Source organism: Danio aesculapii, chromosome 7, assembly GCF_903798145.1.
Source record: "Danio aesculapii chromosome 7, fDanAes4.1, whole genome shotgun sequence".
Lineage (NCBI taxonomy): Eukaryota > Metazoa > Chordata > Actinopteri > Cypriniformes > Danionidae > Danio > Danio aesculapii.
The window spans coordinates 57,404,503-57,427,015 of record NC_079441.1 but is presented as its reverse complement, the minus strand read 5'-3'; the positions used below and the strand labels follow the sequence as shown (position 1 = coordinate 57,427,015).

Here is a 22,513-nt window from a genome sequence, read left to right as displayed (position 1 = left end):
AACCATTTTGTTTCAAAATGAAAATCAAGTTGACATCAGAACCCAACGTCAGGCTAACATCAGTGTCTAACATCCAACCTAAAATCAACCAAATATCAAAGTTTAATGATGCTACAGCTTGACGTTACCACTATGACGTCTATCAGACGTTGGATTTTGGTTGCCATGCCTGATGAATAAATGTCAGTATTTGACACCAATATGACGGTGGTTTGGTTGTTGGCTCGATTTGGATTTTGGTCATTTTCTAACACAACCTAAATCCTTAGACACTAGCAAGATGTTTAATTTTGGTCACCTGACATCACAACCTAAATCTAACCTAATATTAATGTCTTATGACATTGTGTGTCTGATGGACAATAACTGTGCACTACAGAATTTTATGTTTACACACATGCACAAATTACAGGTAAATGCATCAACTTTTTACAATGCAATACTCGCTACTCACTACTCTTGAGTACTTTTGAAAGGGCTACTTTGTACTCATACTTTGAGTAATATTTACAACAGATACGTTTACTCTACCTGTACCACATTTTTAGGCAAGTAATGGTACTTTTACTTAGGTCTGATTTTTCAGTTCTCTTTCCACCACTGCATATAACAAATAATACGATGATTATTAAGCTGTTTAAAAGACAAAATTACAAAAAGTATCAGTCACAAAAAAAAAAAACACATAGGAGGGTCAGCTGGGGTATTAAACTCATGAAAGGGTTAATGTAATACAGTTTTGTATATTAATGTTTGTGTTTTCCCAACAACTTTTTTCATTTTCAGTTTATACTGCTGCTCTCCATATCATTTATTTGGTCTCTTTTCTCACTCATATGTACATTTTACACACATTTTTAGTAAAAGATCAGGTATACATACATACAATGCATAAACTCACTCACAGACCAACCCATGACAGAAATTGATCAAAAGAGAGGTGGTAAACAGAAATGTGTCTCCCTCATCTGTTTATGATACCATATACCAAAAAACACAGCTTAATACCAGGTGTACGACAAGAGAGAATGTGAAAGCCTTGGTATCAGGTTTAAAAACTAGACGAATCGCTTGCTCTCCGGCTCACTTTAGCCTGTGATCTATATCATGTACACAAACAGACAGTGCTGTACTATTGATTTACTCTCAGTGCTGGCTGCAGTCTGACATTATGACAGACAAAGAGCTGCGAGAGGAAGACCAGGGACACATGCTGCCCCGGGAGAGAGTCTTCTGGCTAAGCTGAAGTGGGCCAGTGAAGGGTGGGGGTGTACAGTATCTCTCACCACACGCTTGCTTATCTGCAGATAGTATACTGATGAATAACAAGCAACACACGCTGGAGTGAGCAAGATATTTTCTCACCATTAAAACAACTGCAGTGATGGGGAGGGGGAAATGAATTTTTTCTAGTATAACTAAAACTATACAACGTTAAAGAAAACTGTAACTACTGTAAACTCAGAGCATCATATGGCTGGTGTTTGTTCATATTATGCAGTGAATACCGTGACCCTAGGGAAGGAGAGCACGCTTCATAAAAGAGGCGAGATCATATGGGAGCTGTTCCCATAGTAATACTGTAGCTGAACAGAACACACACTAACACAAAATCAACAGGTCATTACACATTTGACCTCCCACTTCCTTCTCTGCACAGAGTGTAAAAACTAAAGAACTAAAATTGGAGGAAATGGAGAATCATATGGCCAGCCTGTAGTAACAAAAAAACTTATAAGAACTGTAGACAACAACAATAAAGACCGAATACAACAAAGTCAAAGGAATGGCAATAGCTGACAAGAGAATGTGAGAATTGTGAGAACCCATCTCCTTTAATCAGAGTGGAGATCATTAAGACTCTCTGGCACACTCTTATTTAGGATAATATATACAACCTAAATATAGCAATAGTTAATTTAAACATATTTTTATATGATAATAAATTAACCAATGAAGTTAATCAACACCAATTGATTAAACAACAATTTTTGACTTAAATGTGAAAGGCTTCTGCTTCCAGTTCACTGCTTTACACTTTAGCACCACAATGGTAACTGGGATTGCTATTTTTTAATGATTGTACTATTATATTAGTCTTATTATTCTGATGCATTATCTAAGTCATACGCAAGTTGCACATTGTTTTTTATAGATGAGTTAAGTTTACTAAAGAATAAAAACTAACTAGGTGTCACAGTGACACAGTGGGTAGCACAATCACCTCACAGCAATAAAGGGACTAAGCTGAAAAGAATAAATACTATCTAACAGGCAGGCATGCGTTTCCCAAAGAATGTAACTCGCGGCTAAACTAACATTATACAATGCATCATTTGGTAAATGAATGATGTAGTGACGAGTGTTTTCCAAATTTAAAACAACAAAAAAACAAATTTACTCGTTCACAGATCCATCGTTTGAACCACGTTAATTTTAATGCACGTTAATTAAATGTCTATAATATTGCTCTAAACAGTGCAGGTAAATGGCATATATAGGGCTTATACTGTATTTCTTTCACGAACAGTATTGAGAATATTCCATATTCCAAGTTTAAAACATGAAACCACTTACAATAGCTAACACTTTCTAATTTCATTTATAAATCAGATATATGGCCAAATAATGATGTAAAATTATTTTCATTTTGTGTCGCCTATATAAGTACATTAAGATCCAGAATATTAGCATTATTAAGTGGGCTGTCACCGGACGGTAGCTTCGCTGCGTTTGTTTGGAGTTTAGATTCGCAATTTACATTTTTATCATAAAATACCTTCTCATTCACTAAATATTTATCTCTCCTACTTGGGGTGAACAATCCCCTAACACACTCATACAAACAAATCTACTTTTAAACGTTCTGTCTCTCGAGCATCCGCTTGGTGTTTGTAGCTTTAGCCTGCTAGCACCGCTGGTCAGTTAAAGCTACCAACCTCTTTCACTCACTTATTTTCTTACTTTCTGGCTTTGCTCTTCACCTTGTACAATGTCGCTTGCGTGTCTGTCCTTGAGTGCAGGAGAGGCATCGATGGAGGCGCTGGAGCTGGAGCTGGAAGCGGTGGAGTCCCAGATTCGCTCACTGGAGACGAAGCGAGAGGGCATCAGGGCTCTGCTCTTAACTCGTACTCGCTCGTCTGAGGTAAGTGTTCGATACAACGACAATCTCCCAGTTTCCTCAACCCCGTGTGCTTCTCTGTCCAGGCCCAGCGCACCGAGGACGCGGTTCACCCAGGCGTCGTTCACGCCGACTCCCGGCTACCACGGCCCCTGGGTGCAGCCGCGTAAGGTGCTTACCAGGTCCCGGGGCAGAACGTCTCCTCCTCCGGTGTTCGAGATCCCCACGGAGAACCGATTCGCCCCTCTCCACGAGACGGGTCGCGATGTTGCCATCATTGGCGACTCAATCGTGCGCCACGTCCGCTCCACTTCCTCCAAAGGTAACAAAGTACGCACTTTCTGCTTCCCTGGTGCCCGAGTTAAGAATATTTCTGCACAGATACCTACTAACCTGAGCGCTGCCGAGAGCCTCGGTGCCGTTGTCCTCCACGTGGGGACGAACGACACCGGGCTCCGGCAGACGGAGATCCTGAAGAAGGACTTCAGGAGCCTGATCGAGACGGTTCGACGCACCTCGCCCGCCACGCAGATCATCGTTTCTGGACCGCTTCCTACCTACCGCCGAGGAAATGAAAGGTTCAGTAGACTTTTTGCTCTGAATGAATGGCTATTAACATGGTGTGATGAACAGAAATTGCTCTTTGCCAATAACTGGAATCTTTTCTGGGAGCGTCCTAGGCTTTTCCGCGCTGACGGGCTGCACCCCAGTCGAGCTGGAGCTGAACTCCTGTCGGACAACATCACCAGAATACTTCGCTCTATCTGACTAGTAAGTAAAAATTCACAAAATTCACAATTTAGCCACACAGACTCCTATTCGTCCCACATAAATAACAGTAATGCATACCTAGCTAACCCCATAGAGACTGTGTCTGTTCCTCGTATTATTAGATCAAGAAACAAACGTACTGTGTGCTCCAGAAATAATCTATTAAGAATTAAACCAGAAAAAACACTAAAAAGTGAAAATACAAATTTCATGAAGCTTGGTCTCCTAAACATCAGGTCACTAGCACCTAAAGCACTTATCATAAATGAAATAATAACAGATAACAATCTTAATGCACTCTGTCTCACTGAAACCTGGCTGAAACAAAATGACTATATTAGTTTAAATGAGGCAACTCCTCCAGGATTCTTATATAAACATGAGGCTCGTCAAACTGGTCGTGGTGGTGGAGTCGCGTCAATCTTTAGTGATATTCTTAATGTTAATCAGAGAAACGGACTTATGTTTAGCTCCTTTGAAGTGTTAGCGCTTAATGTTGTCCTTCCAAACACTATGCAAAAACCTATGTTATCTCTCACTCTAATCACCATATATAGACCCCCAGGACCCTATGTCAATTTTCTAAAAGAGTTTTCTGATTTTATCTCTGACTTACTAGTTAAAACTGATAAAATACTAATTGTAGGAGACTTTAACATCCACATAGATGACGCTAACGACACATTAGGGCTCGCGTTTATGGACTTGCTGGTCTCACTAGGAATAAAGCAAAATGTTATTGGTCCAACCCATCGCCTAAAGCATACACTAGATCTAATTCTGTCTTATGGAATTGAGGTCATTGATGTAGACATCATACCACAAAGTGATGATATTACAGACCACTACCTCTTACTATATAAGCTGTGTTTACCTGAAATTAGCAGATCCGCTCCAATATATCACCCTAGTAGAACTATTGTTCCATCCACTAAAGATGAATTTATAAATAACTTACCTGATCTTTCTCTACTTCGAAATGCACCCGCAAACGCAAATGACCTCGATGTAGTAACCAGCAGTATGGATGCCATCTTTACTAGCACTTTAAATACTGTGGCACCCATCAAACTAAAAAAGGCTAGAGAGAATAAAACTACACCGTGGTATAATAGTCATACCCGCGCTCTCAAAACAGCAACCCGTGCCCTGGAACGTAAATGGAAAAAAACTAATTTAGAAGTCTTTAGAATTGCATACAAAGACAGTATGTCCAGCTATAGGAGGGCTTTAAAATCTGCCAGGGCTGAGCACCTTCGCAAACTGATAGAAAATAATCATAACAATCCTACATTCTTATTTAACACCATTGCTAAATTAACAAATAATCTGTCATCTTTGGAACAAAACGTTCCTCCGCAAATTAGTAGTGATGACTTCATGAATTTTTTCAGTGATAAAATAGAAGGCTTTAGACAGAAAATAGGAGATATTAAACTTTCTGCACCACCTTATACTTCAGATCCAGTAAACACGCCTCTGAATCTAAATAACCTACAGTGCTTTAAAATCATAGAACAGGAAGAGCTAGACAAAATTATAAATAGCTCTAAATCAGCTACGTGTATATTGGACCCAATTCCAACAAAGTTACTGAAAGAATTGCTACCTGTTATAGGAGAACCTCTTCTTAACATTATCAACTCTTCTTTATCTTTAGGCCATGTTCCAAATCCTTACAAGTTAGCTGTTATTAAACCTATTATTAAGAAACCACAACTGGAACCCAGCAACTTAGCTAATTATAGGCCTATTTCAAACCTTCCATTTATATCTAAAATACTAGAAAAAGTTGTTTCTGCTCAATTATGCTCCTTTCTGCAGACCAACAATGTTTTTGAAGTGTTTCAGTCAGGTTTCAGAGCTCATCACAGTACAGAAACTGCATTAGTGAAAATAACCAACGATTTACTCTTAGCTGCTGACCAAGGGTGCATCTCGCTATTAGTTCTACTCGATCTTAGTGCGGCATTTGACACCATTGACCATGGTATCCTTATTAATCGCTTAAAGTCTACAGGTGTCCAGGGACATGCCCTACAATGGTTTAAGTCATACTTATCTGACCGTTACCAGTTTGTGAATATTAATGGACAGCCTTCACAAATCAGCCCAGTAAAATACGGGGTGCCTCAAGGATCAGTTTTAGGCCCTTTGCTGTTTACAATATACATGCTACCCCTGGGAGACATCATTAGAAGACATGGGATCAGCTTTCACTGCTATGCAGATGATACTCAATTATATATCTCAACTAAACCTGACGAGAAGTCTAATCTGTCCAAGCTAACTGAGTGTATTAAAGATGCTAAAGACTGGATGACCAACAATTATCTTCTCTTAAACTCAGACAAAACAGAATTATTACTTATTGGGCCTAAATCCTGTACACAGCAGATCTCACAACTCGACCTACAATTAGAGGGATACAAAGTTAGCGTTAGCTCTACTATAAAAGATCTGGGTGTCATATTAGACAGCAATTTAACTTTTAAAAATCATATATCCCATGTCACAAAAACTGCTTTCTTTCATCTGAGAAATATCGCTAAGTTACGAAGTATGCTATCCATCTCAGATGCAGAAAAGCTAGTCCATGCTTTTATGACTTCTAGGCTGGACTACTGTAATGCTCTGTTTGCCAGCATCCTCTATTAACAAACTTCAATTAGTACAAAATGCAGCTGCCAGAGTTCTTACCAGGTCTAGAAAATTTGATCACATCACCCCAATTTTATCCTCCTTACACTGGCTGCCTGTTAAGTTTCGTATTGAATTTAAAATATTGCTTCTTACATATAAAGCTTTAAATAATCTAGCTTCTGTTTATCTAACCAATCTTCTGTCTCACTACAATCCAACTCGCTCTTTAAGGTCTCAAAACTCAGGGCTTCTAGTAGTACCTAGAATAGCAAAGTCGAGTAAAGGAGGTCGAGCCTTCTCATTTATAGCTCCTAAACTCTGGAATATCCTTCCTGATAACGTCCGAGGCTCAGACACACTCTCCCAATTCAAAACTAGATTAAAGACCTATCTGTTCAGTAAAGCATACACTTAGTGCACCACTTAGGGGGCTTCCACACAGGTTATGCATCTTGTTGATATACACTGTGAACATCAGCTACGCTAATTATTTTCTTTATTCTCCATTTCCACCTGGGGATACTCTTCCCGAGGCCCTCAGACTATGCAGAGTCACTGATTCGATCCAAGACCAACGACGAGATGATCCCAAGGTTTTTTATATCCTGGACCTGGACGAATCCTGAGCAGCTACTGTGATGGTCATGGAAGAGTGGAGAACATGAGACTGATTCCTGTGACGCTCCAGAGACAGACGAGTCTTCGCTGAGGCCAGCTTCCAGCCTCCGCCACTGAGACTGCAGCTCTGCACAAGAGGTTTGGCCAGCGGAGAAATTAAAATGGTCGTGCCCAACTGAGCCTGGTTTCTCTCAAGGTTTTTTTTTTTCTTCACTTCCGCCATTAGTGAAGTTTTTTTTCCCTCTCCGCTGTCGCCACTGGCTTGCATGGTTCGGGATCTGTAGAGCTGCGCATCGTTGGATTTGCTCTTCAGTATTTGGACTCTCAGTAGTGATTATTAAACCACACTGAACTGAGCTAAACTGAACTGAACTTAAACACTACAAACTGAACTACACTGTTCCTATTTACTGTTACCTTTTATGTGAAGCTGCTTTGACACAATCTACATTGTATAAGCGCTATACAAATAAAGGTGAATTGAATTAAATTGAATTGACATGGCTTGTACATTTACACAAAATCTGATTTAATTTACACCATTTAATGGAAATATTTTATTTCAGTTAACTTTTAACAGTAAAACAAACGAACAAACAAACAAACAAACAAACAAATGAAGGGTTACATTGAATTTGAATTGACAATCTGGAAACCATCCCCATCATTCTCCCTCTCTTCTTAGATGGGATGGAGAGCCAACTCAAAGGTAATCATGGGCCAACTTTGGCCATCCCTATAAACACTATTGTTTGATCGAAATAAGCATGTTGTTTAATCAGAAAGCACCTATTAAACATGTTAAAAGAATTTATAGAAGTTAGATATTTTATTGATTTTTCAGCCAGTTAAATGACCATTAAGCAACATCAGAAACAATGATCATGCAGAAATGTTGTTAAAATACTGAAATATGTAAATTGCTGTGTTAGATAATAACAGAATGCATCTCTGATATGAGATATAAAAGCATAACAGGACTGTGCAAAAAGTAAATATAGAGGAGAAAGTGCCATGTTCTGTAGTCTTGATGAATCTGACTCTGTTTTTTCTTTATTTAGGCATAACATGTTGGAGAAGGAATGAGAAAAAGAGGTGATAAAGAGAAACACCAAGAGGGCAAGACCTGCTAGCCTCTCTAGTCTGTCGTTTCTGGAGCGGAATAAAACAGGCAAGTGCTCTCCATATTGCCTAGATTGGAGCAATGGTGGGATATTCAGTCTGGGCACCTGCAGGTGTGTGCATGTCTGTGCATGACAATTTCTATTCATAAATACCCGGAGGTCCAGTTTCAAAAATCTACAAAGTCTTTTCAGAACAGGACAATTCTATTAACAAGAGGTTTTAATAGCAATCTAGTTTTTGTTTTAAGTTTCTAGTGGTCATTTTCACAAAGCCCTTTAGACTAATGAAAGTATTTCAGTATCATTAAAGGACTGAAGAGTATATATTGCTGTGACCATAATCTTTGACCTAATATGGCTTGTAATGTCACAGGTGGATTCCAGGCGCTGCCCTGTAGAGGTGTTGTCAGTGAGGGGACAGCTCTAAATAGGTTTAAGATAGGATATAATCTGACAGAGAGACATATTTTTGTTTTACTTGATAAGAAGTACAGTGTCAATAAGTCTTAGATGCCCTAGATCTCTAAACCCACTGCATATGAGATGAATAAAAAAGTTAACTATAGAAAGTCTACTCTTACAACAGGAGTAGTTTTTATCAACAATTGTGGAGAAAATAATCTAACTTTCTCATCTTCATTTATTTCTTTATTTCTACAGCGCTTTTACAATGTAGATTGTGTCAAAACTGCTTAACAAATAAGTTCTAGTAAGTGTAAACAGTGTCAGTCCAGTTTTTAGAGTCGAAGTTCAGTTTAGTTCAGTTCAGTGTGGTTTAATTTTCAATGCTGAGAGTTCAAACACTGAAGAGCAAATCCATCGATGCGCAGCTCCACAAGTCCCAAACCAAGCAAGCCAGGGGTGACAGTGGCAAGTAACAAATTTCGCCAATTGACGAAAGTGAAGGAAAAAAAAACTTTGAGAGAAACCAGGCTTAGTTGGGCACGACCATTTCTCCTCTGGCCAAACTTCTTGTGCAGAGCTGCAGTCTAGGCGCCGAAGGCTGACTCGAGAACAGTTTTTGAGAAGGACACAAATAACTTTAATTGTACTAGTTAAATCCTACATTTGTTATTGTTAATGTTTTTTTTTTTTTTTTAAAGAAAGATAATGTGCGAGATCATGTGATCCAGAGGTGTATAAAAGAGTATGTATAAAATTGCTGAGATCAATATGGTCTGATGAAGAGCTATTGTGCTTAAAACGTCATACACTTTTTAAGTTAATAAATGTATATTTCTGGAGCTTTGTTGTTGCTGCCTTTATGAATCATGTTTTCTCATAAAGCAAACATAAGGCAACATGGGAGGTGGATGCTCAAAATGTTCTAAACTTTAAAAATGCTGACCCATTTTTGTTTGTGTTGGTTTATAAACACACACATACACACAATTAAGTAAAACATTGTTATCTACAACTCTTTTACAATACAATATAAATGGTCACATGGTCACAAATTAATCACATTTGGGGGAAAATTTTGAATAGGCAACCTCTGATGAAGCAGCGATTAAACTGAAGGAAAGCAACATTCAGATGGAGGATTACATGGGAGTAGGTAACAAAAGTCTCATCTACTCATCTACCTCATCTACGGTGCCAAAAATCTAGAAACGACCCTGTTTAAAAGGTTAGTTTACACAAAAATTAAAAGTATGTCATGATTTACTCACCCTCCACTTGTTTCAATTTAAACCTTTTTACGTTTTTTTTTTTATAATCTTCCATAGTAAAACGTTAATTCATTCATTTATTCATTTTCTTTTCAGCTTAGTCCCTATATTAATCAAGGGTCGCCACAGCAGAATGAACTGCCAACTTATGCAGTATATGTTTTACACAGTGTATGCCCTTCTAGCTGCAACCCATCACTGGGAAACACCCATAAACTCATTCACACACATACACTACGAACAATTTAGTTTATTCAATTCACCTATAGTGCATGTGTTTGGACTGTGAAGGGGACTGGAGCCCCCGGAGGAAACTCACGCCAACACCGGGAGAACATGCAAACTCCACACAGAAATGGCAACTGACCCAGCCGGGACTTAAACCAGCGACCTCCTTGCTGTGAGAAGACGCCACCTAAAATGATAATTATCCTCTCTTATTTTTGAGGTTATATTAATCTTATGTATGTGTGTGTATGTACGATATGTGTATGTACGATATCTATCCATGTGTATGTGGGATATGCAGCAACAATTTGTTTTCTTTGCATTACTAAGCAACAACTACCACAGCCTTCACTTTAGAGCTCATCAGAAGGCAAAATGCAGGATATACAGATTATACATTTATTCAGCCCAACCCCAAAGAGGAAATAAGTATATTTAATTGTATCTTTGTTAATTTATCATGTTTATTGTGAAATTTGTACAATTGTAATTTGAGGTGACAAACACATGTAGACTGCTAAGTATGTGTTTACTGCATGTTTAAACATTGAATCTTATCATTCTGCTCTTACTGATATCTCTAGAGTGAAAGAATAGCAATGCACTTTATAAAACCTATTCTTGGCAATTTTTACATTTACATTATAGCTTTAAACACAAAATAACAAATCTCTGTCAGTTTCTTTTGCATTTTTGTTGAGAGAAAGAGGGAGAGAGAAATAGAGAGAGCACTGAGAGCTGTGCATCAGAGCAGAACTGATTAATATTCACAAATGTGCCAAATATGGTCAATAAGAAATTTTTGATTCTAGGGTTACTTCATGGGGTAATAAATGAGCATCTAAAAACTGTTTCTGGAAAATTTTACTTAGTTTTTTTTTAAATATTGAATCAATGCAGAATATGCCACATTTAAATGTTAAGTAAACTGTGAGTGAATTTTCATATTTGGGGATTAACTATGCCTTTTAAAAGATCTTATTTCATATTTGTTATTTATTATTTTATTTTTATTTTTTATATCTAGGAATATCTACACACCTCAATGAACTATTCTCATACTCTAACTATTCACTATACGACTGCTATCTAACACTAAATCTCAAATTAAAAGTGCATTACGGCCCTTTGCTTCAATCTATAGTACCTTCAGTGCCACAGAATGACTTAACCAGATTATAAGCATGCTAAAGAGCCAGACAGTCTGTCTGAGAAGTTAACTTAGTTCATCCTCAGCTTGTGTGCAGAAGTGAAGGCTATTTCCAGCCAGATCAGAGCCTTTTACATAAGGATCACTGAATGACAAACGAAATAGCCAAGAACTAAAAATATCCTTTGACTCTTGACTGTTGAGATCAATATGTTTCTCTCTGTCTACCTGAAACATTTAAAATGGTTTGTGGTTCACTTTTCCAGAAAAGAGCATCATCATAAACGCAGATCATTTACTAGAGATGACACAAAATGATTTTGTTGCAATCATTTAAGATGTGCTATCTCATATGGTTACAGAGAAAAGAGGCAAATGGCTACTATAAGTGCTACTGTAATGTGTAAACTCACCTCTGCCATAATTACAATTCATATTTTTTAAAGAGTGTGTAAACACACAGTTATGTAAGTGATAGTATGCTGAATAAAACAAATTGGGACTATGAGCAGCAACCAAATTCACATTTGCACTAAGAATTAAAAAGCCCATACTTTTGAGAATGTTTATTTTGATTAAACTGATGTCTTTATACTATTAATTTGACTTGATATTTAATGTTTCAGGTTTCATTTTGTATATTTATTTATACACACTTTAGATTGATCTAAAGTGAAAGTTAATGAACAGCTAAAAACCAAATGAATCAAAATAAAAGAAAATAAACAACACAACAAAAGTAAATCTGTGTCATTACTACATGACAAACTACGACGTGAATTATTAAAACATAAAAAGTGAAAGGTTTGGCCATATTCATGAAAAATATTGGCAGGTAATATATGGGGAAATTATTTTGCTACTTAAGAATGTAAACTATTATCATTTGGATGTTTTTTAAATGCTTTCAAAAAGGAATCATCATACATGCAGTAAAAACTGAAATATTATTAAACTTATTTTTTAAAGATTTAAAATAATCTTATATCTGGAATCTTAGTATCGATGGATGCGGAAAAAGCATTCGATAGGGTGGAGTGGAGTTATATGTTTGATGTTATGTCTAGATTTGGTATTGACGAAAAATGTATAAAATGGGTCCGATTGCTCAATACATCACCCAAAGCTGCTGTATTAACTAACGGCGTTCTTTCTGACTCGTTTGTACTACATAGGGGAACCCGTCAGGGTTGTCCCTTGTCCCCCCTACTAATTGCCATAGCGATCGAGCCCCTGGCAATTTACATTCGAAACAATCCAGAAATCTATGGTGTAACTATTGGCAATAGACAACATAAGATACTGCTTTACGAGGACAATAACTAACCCACAAAGATCATTACCTGAATTAACTGATTTGACTAAGCAATTTGAAGTTATTTCCGGATATAAAGTAAATTTTTATAAATCAGAAATAATGCCGCTAGGGTCATTAGACGTATCAGAGCCCAATTTTATCAAACCATTCAAATGGTCCCCTAGTGGTATCACATACTTGGGTATTCGTATCACACCCAAACTTTCACATCTTTATGATGCCAATATTAAAGCATCAATATTGCGTATCAAAGAAGACCTTACAATGTTCAATGTCTAAATTTATTTGGGCCGGTAAGTGACCTAAAGTAAAATTACAAACTTTACAATTTCACAATGATAAAGGAGGATGCTCTCTACCAAATTTCAAATATTATATATGGGCAATACAGGCTAGGATCATTCTAGACTGGATACATAAATCTGAAGATGCTTTGTGGGTTGATATTGAACAAGAGTTTTGTAACCCAGTTTCTTTGATTAACTTACTTGACCAGAAAACCCAAATTCCTGACAAGGCAAAAGAAAACCCGCTTATTAACAGAACTATCAAAACATGGTCGCAGATCAGAAGATCGCTTAAGTACAATCAGAACCTGCCTATTCTATTTGGTAGCTGGATTAATTTGGGAATATACAAGATATATGATCTCTTTCATAAGGATATTTTTATGTCCTTCGAGGAGCTGCATCTAAAGCATAATATACCTAAAAACGATTTCTTTAAATACTAGCAGATAAGACATTTCGTTCATACTAGACACGGCAGTCTTACCTTGAATAGCTCTGATTTCTTTTTGGATAAATTCTTTCTTAAGAATACTGAAGTTAAGCACTTTATATCCAAATTTTACTCCACGATAAACCAGTATAAAGCAGACAATCTGATTTCATTGCAGAAGTCATGGAGTAAGAACTTAAAATGTGACATTGATGAAAATGTGTGGGAAGATATTATCAGACTACCCTTGAATATTTCAGTCTGCAACAGATTTAAAGAAATGCAATTTAATATTGTACATAGAGCCTATATATCCCCAAATAAATATAGTATAATAAATAACACTGCCTCACCTCAATGTCCAAAATGCAATAATAGTATCGGCATGTTTTTTTCATTGTCTGTGGGAATGTTCTTTGATTGCTGATTTTTGGAATGACATTCGTGACAAACTGTCCATAATACATAAACAGAAGGTTACAGCCTCCCCATTAATGTAGGTAACCTAGGTATTCTGCCCTTCTCTTTTTTGGAACATTCAGATGTCTTCAAATCTCTGCTGATGCTGGGGAGGAAAATAATTATGAATAAATGGGTCGGGACAGAACCCCCTCTTGTCAAGGACTGGATAATCCTAATTAAAGAAACTATAGTGATGGAAAAAATTGGGCATATATTAAAAGGTAAATCCAAATCATTCCAGAAAATGTGGGAAACTTCTTTGAACTGTCTTGGCATTGATTATAATTCTACTATGTATCCTTAATTGTACACACCACAATATTGTAATATTGTTTTGAATTACACCACACTGCTGTTTTTAATTTCATTTATTTAGTTTTATTTTATTTTTTATTTTTTTATCTTACAATTTCTATTTATTTATTTTTCTTTTCTATTTTCTCCTTTTTCCCCCTAAAATAATGTATACTGTTCATGTTCTACTCAGTACTGTGTACATACAACTAATTTTGAAAAATCTAATTAAAAAAAAATAAAAGATTTAAAATATATTTTGTATTTTAATATATTTTAATATAGATTATAAGTTTTTTAAATAGTATTTAAATGTATTCCTGTGATGCAATATCTGAAATTTTCTTTACCCTTCAGAGATCATCTATATGCAGATTTGGTGGTCAAGAACAAATTGATCAATTTATTGCATCTTTGTGAATTAAAAGTATTCTTTAAAATAAAAAAATAATCGAATCGTTGACAAATCTTTGAATGTTAAGCATGCATATTGCCTTTGCAAATCTCTAACAGACATGCAAAGCTGCTTATTTAAATGTGCATTCTGACATAAGACATGCCTAAACCTGTTCTTTCCCCTACACACAAAGATACACACACACACAGGTGCAAACAGAAGGGGGATGTGCTCGACAGAGATGAGAAGGTGAGGAACTGAAGTATTCAAATAAGCTCTGAGTGAGTGTGAGGAAGGAAGGAGATAAGAGAACTTCACACAAAGCAACATCGATCCCATATACAGCAGCTCAACATCCTGCCAGTGTTTATCACTGCACACACACACAGAAGGACTGCTCCAAAGCTGAGGTCACGAGACGGTTGTGATCTTTACTGGCTTCTTAAAACATCAGACAGTCACAACATATGCACATACTTCCTGCAGTTTCGCCTGTCACTGGCATTTCCTTCGGTCATGAGTCACGGCTTAGCAGTCACCATTATGCGACATCAACCCAATGATCCTAGAAACTGCAATTATGCCTCTCCTTCTCCTCCTAAGCCTGTCAGAAGATCCTTCATTCTCATTTTCTTTCATGCATTTGCCCCTTTTTATGTGCCTAGCAGAAATTTGCTGATTCATTGCAAAGTGAATGAACCAGTAGGAAACAAGTGGGGCTGGGCAATATGTCAAATACATTCTCTTAGTTTGACTGTTGATTAATTACATTTTAAAGAATATTCATTCATACATTTTCCTTTGGCTTAGTCCCTAATTAAGCAGGGGTCACCACAGCGGAATGAACAGCTGAATTACACTGGCATATGTTTTATGCAGCGGATGCCCTTCCAGCTGCAACTCAGCACTGCGAAACACCCATACCTGCTCCCATTTTTAAAGATATTTATTTATTTATTATTTTTTTTTACTTTTTTAATTTTTTTTAACTAAAAGTTGTGACACGAAAAGGTAAATTAGAGTAAATGTTAAAAATATAAACATAAAACTATCACAAACATCAACTGTAAGCAAGCACGAAATGTGTATTTATATAGAGCATTTATTGTGTACGGCCATACACCCAAAGCGCTTCACAATCATGAGGGTGAGGGGTCTCTCCACACCACCACTAGTGTGCAGCATCCACTTGGATGATGCGACGGAAACCACAGGACAATGGCGCCAGTGCACTCACCACACACCATCTATAGGTGGAGTGGTGAGACAGTGATAGAGTCAATTTAGTGGATAGAGATGATTAGGAGGCCATGACGGCTAAGGGCCGATTGAAGGATTTTGGCCAGGACACCGGGATTACACCCCTACTCTTTCCGAGAAGTGCCATGGGATTTTTAATGACCACAAAGAGTCAGGACCTTGGTTTACCATCTCATCCATAAAACGACACCCACTGACAGTATAGTGTTCACTTTTATTGGGGCATTAGGACTCACGCAGATCACAGGTTAAGCACTCCCTGCTGGCCTCTCTAACTCTACTTTCAACAGCAACCTAGTTTTCCCATGTGGTCTCCAATCCAGGCACTGACCAGGCTCAGCCCTGCTTAGCTAGTTAGTTTCAGCTTAGTAACTGGTCTTGGGCTGCAGGGTGATATGTGTATGTACAAACAAAAGTATAAAACTAACAAGTGCATGCAATTTGTAAAACTTTTACAGTTTCTTTTGCCAAGAAAACTAGTCTTTCCGTAGTGTCTGGCATTAAAGTCCCCAAGAAATCAAAACTAACCCTATGATTTTGTTTACTCACATTGCTAGTTTTGTGGTGAACAATTCATCTGTGCATGTCATTATGACCAAAAAAATGGTTTGCCCTTCTAATCTTTATTTGAAATCTGTGAAAGCACTTCCTGTTTGTTTTCAAGTAATTGTCAGATTACGTATATATTACGAAATGGGTGTGGTTGAAATATTTAACCACATCCCTCCAACTGTCAGTGTTGACAACAAACAGAAATGGTGAGGAGGAGGAGGCTGTTAGGTTGTAATAACTCTCCCCAAATCCTTTTTTCCCATCCTTCTGAATGAAACACCTACTTACTACATCCATTCAGCTCATAGTAGAAAAACAACCCACGTTACATTTTTTAAATATTTGCAAAAAATATGGATTATTAGATCATCAGGCATATTTGCCAGAATGAATCCCTCCGTAGTGAGTGAAAATTGCTGTCATAATGGTACTAAATGCTACATTGTTTTCAATTTGCCTGTGCATTTCGGAAGTTCGAAACAGACTATTGCCCCCCACGAAGCAGAAAGACATGAGGTGCATCCCAAATTGCATACTTATTCCATATTCTACGCCATTTTGTAGTATAAATAGCGTAAGTTCTGTATTCACACTGAAAACTCTAAAAAGAGTAAGTGCACTTTAAATACCTGGATGATGCACTTATTCAACCGTTAATATTAAGGGTCTAATGTCGGACACTTCACGCTCTCAACAGCTGCTGCTTTGCACATGTAGCGAAAGGAGCGGAGCTTTTGGGCACTGATGTTGAATTGATTTATTTTGGATTGTGAAAGCAAAATTTTCCTATTAGTGATTATAACACCTCCTGATGGTCAATGCGGTTATACTCATGGCAGGTATTATTTGGTAGTTTGGTCATTTGTTTCGCTAATTTGGCAACCATCAAACAGTTTGAATTTCCGCTTAGCAAAAAGCATTCGTGTTCCATTTGGGACAATAATACATTCATATACTATGCTGTTGAGTGTGTAAGTGTATCAATACATATGGCCCGTTTCCACTGAGTGGTACAGTACGATACAGTACGGGTCGGAACGGGTCACCTTTATCAAGCTTGCATTTCCACTGCCAAAAGGGTACCAATGGTGATGATAATAGTTAAACATTTCAGTTTGTTCATGTTTTAGGTTGCTGAAAGAATCATTTCCTTTATTTTTTTTTAGCTTCTCCTTTGGTTTTTCATGATTCACTCTCGCGTTTGTCTGTTTCTGAGAGGATCGGATGTCAGAAGCACTTCAATAATCATGTGCACGTTATTATCATCAGCTTAAGAAGTTTATCATTTCAAATATAGACACACAGCAAGCATAGGCAAGAAAGTGAAACTGCGCTTTAGACGGCCTTGTAAACAACTACGGGGTTCAGGGTACATTCTGCTCTTCTTCTTGGCTTTGTGGCTGTTTATCAAGATGACGACAAGGTTCATCGGGGCAACCATGGCTCGTTATTATATGTATATAGTAGCTGGTGTGTGGTGTGTGGTCTGGCGCAAATTATTTTTGCATCTCTGTAAACCAATAGCGTTCAACTGTGCGTCTAGCTCCACCTTTTGGTACCCTTTTGTTGTGCATAGGTATCCTTCCGAAAGGGTCCCCAAAAAGTGGTACAGTTTAGTTCGCTTTTTGGTACCTTTTGACAGTGAAAACGCCCATAAAAGCATACCGAACCATACTGTACCACTCAGTAGAAATGAGCCATTAGTGGTTAAGTGCGTAGCGTAGAGTGGGCCATTTGGGACGCAGCTATGTCCTCTTGTGCAGGTACAGAACGTGGCTTTTGTTTTTGTTGGCTTTTGTCCATTTGGTGTGTTCACAAGCAGCTTTTGGTCCAGACGCAATCCAACACAAGGCGAAAACAGTTGGTTTTCAATGGTGCTAGATGTTACTTGTCGGCTTGGTGTGTCCCGGCCCTAAAAGCATGCAGATTGGCTGTTGTTGCATATGTCTGCTGTGTGACTGGCAAGTAGATTAATCCATATAGTGTAAAAATGACCAGAGCTTAATATGATTCAATATGATATTATTTATTGGACCGACCCTAGAAACAAATACAAGCCCTTGTATTTTAGCAAGGTCATACACTGTTCATATGTACAGATGTCATTTATACCTAAAGTCCAAATAAAAGACTTACTTTGAAATTATATGTGACAGCATTAGACGTGCTGTTATTCAACAATTTAATATATTGTGATTATGAGCATGCTTAATGCGTAATAACATGTTAAAAACTGATTAAAAGTGATAATCATTTTATTAAATCTTTATAATCTTCTTGCAATTAATTTGTTTGAAATAAAAAAATTTATTATACCCGTTAAAGTAACTTTTTTTGCAATTTAGTTCAATATTGGGATAATACCGTATGCCGTGATATAAGCTTCAGCAACTAATCAGAAAAACAAAATTTGATACAATCATAAGCTTAGACAGCATGTGCTAAAATGAACTTGTGTGTAGCAAAGTGAAATACACTGTTTGATTGTTAATGAGTTTTTTCTTCTTCTTTCCTCTCAAGGCCATCCTTGTGCTACTGGCCAAAGCCACAGCTGTCCCTCTCTATACCTCAGTGACTCCAACTCTTTCACAGACCGTGTGTTGGTCTCCATCAATGATTGTCTGTTTACTTCTCCCCTGATTTTAGCATCCTCTTTTTTTAAGTTCAGGTTTTAAGATTTTTAAGTGCCATAGTTCCCAGTGTTAAAATGACTCATCATCATAAAATGAGAATGTTTCTGTTCCGGTAATTCACTAGTCAAGTATTCCATAAAAACATACACTCACTAAGTTAAAAAAATTATTGTGTTCTCTCATGTTTTACCCTTCCAGTTAGTAACTGTGTTTTCTCCAGCCTTTTATTATCCACAGCTATTTAACCAAGCCACATCTGTAACATTAGTACTGAAGCAATTCTTCGTCTAGTCTTTTAAAATGCTACACACTCAAATGCAGGAAACCAAACACTCAATGTGTGGAAAGTGAGATTTTAATAACTTGATTGCTTCTTTCTATAGCAATATGCCACGCCAACTCCTTCCACACCAAAACTGGTCTCACTTCTGACAATTTAAGTAGTTTTAAATGAAAAGGATTAAGACTCTTGAAGGATTGCCACGTCATGCATTATTGTTTACTTAAAAGCTAGAAAAATTGGAAAAGCGGATTTAACATGCTGACATGGGTTTTGGATGGTGTGAGGAAGCAAGTATACATTTATATGTAGCTGTGTTGTTTATAGACTATGGGAGGGTATAGGAGACTTGAGAAGTATGCCAAACCACATGTTCATTTTTTTATGAAGGCACTGAAGGTTCCTTCCAAAGATAGGTTTATGGTCAATCTCATTACTCTTCTCTGACTTCATGTAAAAGAAGCTTTTAAAAGTATCATTATAATATATTCTTAAATAGTCTTTGGTGCTCATTTGTATTTTTACTAACACTGACAAAAAAACACAGCCATTTACACTAGTGTGTTTTCATTTTTAAACAGCATTTTACAATGAAAATGCTGCTAGTCCAGAATAATGTTTTTATTGTGTTCCAGAAACGCAAGCTGTATCCACAGTATACAGCCTAAAATCTATATATGAAGACTTTAGAAGTAAAAAACACTAAATGCCATTTGAAATGTTCCTCTGAAATAAGCATTTTTATCAGGCTCCTGTGTGTATGTTCAGCAATATAGCTTTTATGGCAAAGAATAAGTCCTTTTCCTGGCCTTTAAATTGAAATTTCTCAACATAAACAAAGGAGGTTGAGAAAAAAGTTCATTTTAGATGGAAATTTCAGATGGCAAGAAGTTTTTGCAGCTGAACTCTTCATATAATGATTTTGAATAGTCATGCATCAGTTTTCAAAAGTTTGCGTTTGTTTTTTATTTGTTTATTTACATCTGAAAGTCAAATCTGCAATACATCTAAAGAACGCTTTTCCAATCATTGTACACAGCAGAAATTTTCCTGATCAAAAACTATTTATGTCATGCATTAGGCCTACATGTACTAGATATCTGGAGAGTAGCTACTTCACTGATCAAAAACTTTAAGTAAACTCAATGAAATTTAAGCAAATCATTGATGGTAGCCAACAGGACTTAAGCTACTTCACATATGAATAACTTTATACTGTAGGTCAAATATAACTTTAAGGAATCCTGCAAGTAGAGATTTATAGTAGTGATGTAGGCTAGGCCTAGTATTAGCCATACACATTTTTTGTTTGTTTGTTTGTTTGCTTGCTTGCTTGTCAACCTAGTGGTTTAACAATGTAGCTTGCAGGGTGTGTCGCTTAATGAATCTTTATTGAATCTCTTTAATAAATTAAAACTCCAGTGCTTGAGTTACGAGGGGAAACACCCTTAATTTCATGCTTTAATTGGTAGTCAATCTCCTTGTCCCTCAACTTTACAGTTATTAAGCAGCGAACTCGGCGTACTTTGCGTGACGTCACCGGGATTGCGCGAAGGTATATAAAGTAAGGCTACAGCGTAATAAGTAATGCGCTCTCCCTTTAACGCTTATAGTGTCTGTATATAGAATGTGGGTCAGTTGCAGATTGACGCTTAAACACAATTACATTCTCCCCTCTGCTTGTAATATTACGGTGACTGCTGTAACTGAACATTGCAATGTCTATCTATACATATTAGATATTGAATAGACCTGTTGATGTTTTTGTTTAGTTTATAAACTACCTAAAACTAATCATCTGGACTTATTTTAGCATAGCGTCCATCAACGAGTCTTACCTCGCAGTCGTATAGATCCGTTAGCTGGTCAATAATCCATTCTTCCAAATTAAGTCTTTTTCTCAGTTCTTTCCGGTCATATTTCACTGTGACCCGTCCTTGCTTGCGGACCGGGGTCTCGGTTTCTTCGGTTGATCCGGTGGGCGTCTGGAAGTAAACGCGAGCTTGTTGGCTCGATTCTGGACTTGTTACCGCCGCCATAGTCCGCAATGATGTGAATAACCGGCTGGTACAGTAGATCGGGTTTTCTTCCCCGTGTTTATTTAGCTATGTGATTTAAATAGGCCACTAATGGAGATGTTATTCTAGCTTCCTCGCAGAACTCAATGACATCTGGCAACTACTTGATAATATGAATAAAGTCACATAAAACTACTTCTATTTTTGATTATCTGTTACGCTAAGTCTTGTCTCAAACTGTCGAGTCGCTATAAAGCACTTACAGGACTGTAAGCCGCGTGTCTCCTTTTGCTTAACAAAGTAACAGGAACAAACGCTCTGATCACTTAAAACAACTGCGTGCCCCTCGTGACCTTCTATCTAGAACTTAAGTAAAGATGGAAGCCGTTTGCAATGATTTATCCTCTAACTTAAAGAGAACCGATACTTTCTGCAATTTAAAGCAATAAGTCGAAAACAAACAGCGCAGTGTCCCCCTTCTGTTTTGTCTTTCCTTTCCCCCTCCTCTCTCTTCCTACTCTGCTTCCCTCACACGAATTATGTGTGTGTAACCCCCTCTGAGCCACGGCTGTCCTTTCTCTCCCTCCCTCTCTGTCAGTCTCTCTCCCTCTCCCTCCCTTGTCTCTAACGCTGACTAAGTTCACCCAACCCTCACTTCAGGCTAAATACATCTAGATAATCCTGTTATTTCAACTGTGATGTTAAAATGAGTGAGGAATAAAAACAAACGTTTTTTTTTGATGGCGACATATCTACGTGTGACATGTTTGAACTTTAGGTCTGCTTTATTTTATCTAGCCTATTCATCAGTAGATTTTACCCTATTGTTTTATTGATTAGGAAACTTATGAAGGAGAACAAAAACTTTTTTTACATGGCAGATCTGATACAGAAACTTGCAAATAACTTTTTATTTGTGTTAAGATAGACACACACTGCTCCTAAATATAACCCTTATGTTGGACATGCATTAATTTCCATAAACACGGTATGTTTTTTTAAATACTTTTTCAATTGAAGTGTCCTTATAGGGAGTTCACTGAAAAATGAAAGTTTTGTTCCTCCATGTGGTTTCAAACCTTTATGAGTTTCCGTCTTTTGTTAAAAAAAAATTCTTTTGATCAACAGAAGTAACTTAAATAGGTTTTGAACAAGTGAAGGGTAAATGATGACATAATTTTCATTTTTGTGTGAACTATCCCTTTATACAACATATTTAGTGTATTACCTTATCATTGCATGCCTGCTGAT

The 22,513-nt window shown here is 37.2% G+C and overlaps 2 protein-coding genes across 4 annotated transcripts in view; one reads left to right on the top strand and one right to left on the bottom strand.

Annotated features, from left to right (window-relative positions):
* ppp1r14bb (protein phosphatase 1, regulatory (inhibitor) subunit 14Bb) overlaps positions 1 to 21,838 on the bottom strand; it is a 43,995-nt gene extending 22,157 nt beyond the window's left edge. The window contains exon 1 of the mRNA XM_056462256.1: positions 21,083 to 21,838. Coding sequence (XP_056318231.1) covers positions 21,083 to 21,283 — 201 coding nt within the window. The 5' untranslated portion in view covers positions 21,284 to 21,838. The remainder of the gene's footprint in view (positions 1 to 21,082) is intronic.
* Positions 3,003 to 7,151, top strand: LOC130232388 (uncharacterized). 3 transcript variants are annotated; one of them, XM_056462255.1, is made up of 3 exons: positions 3,003 to 3,699; positions 3,802 to 3,892; positions 7,069 to 7,151. In XM_056462255.1, exons 1-2 carry the CDS (start codon positions 3,035 to 3,037, stop codon positions 3,887 to 3,889), a joined length of 753 nt encoding a protein of 250 aa, XP_056318230.1. In that variant the 5' UTR covers positions 3,003 to 3,034; the 3' UTR covers positions 3,890 to 3,892; positions 7,069 to 7,151. The 3 variants fall into 3 exon arrangements, with proteins under 3 accessions (XP_056318230.1, XP_056318228.1, XP_056318229.1); XM_056462253.1 differs by having other exon boundaries at positions 3,020 to 3,892; XM_056462254.1 differs by having other exon boundaries at positions 3,020 to 3,892; positions 7,077 to 7,147.
* Positions 21,839 to 22,513: the final 675 nt, after the last annotated feature.

What these genes read in the sequence shown, in the direction of transcription:
- LOC130232388 (XM_056462253.1), top strand. Translation starts at nt 3,035, where the DNA reads ATGGAGGCGCTGGAGCTGGAGCTGGAAGCGGTGGAGTCCCAGATTCGC.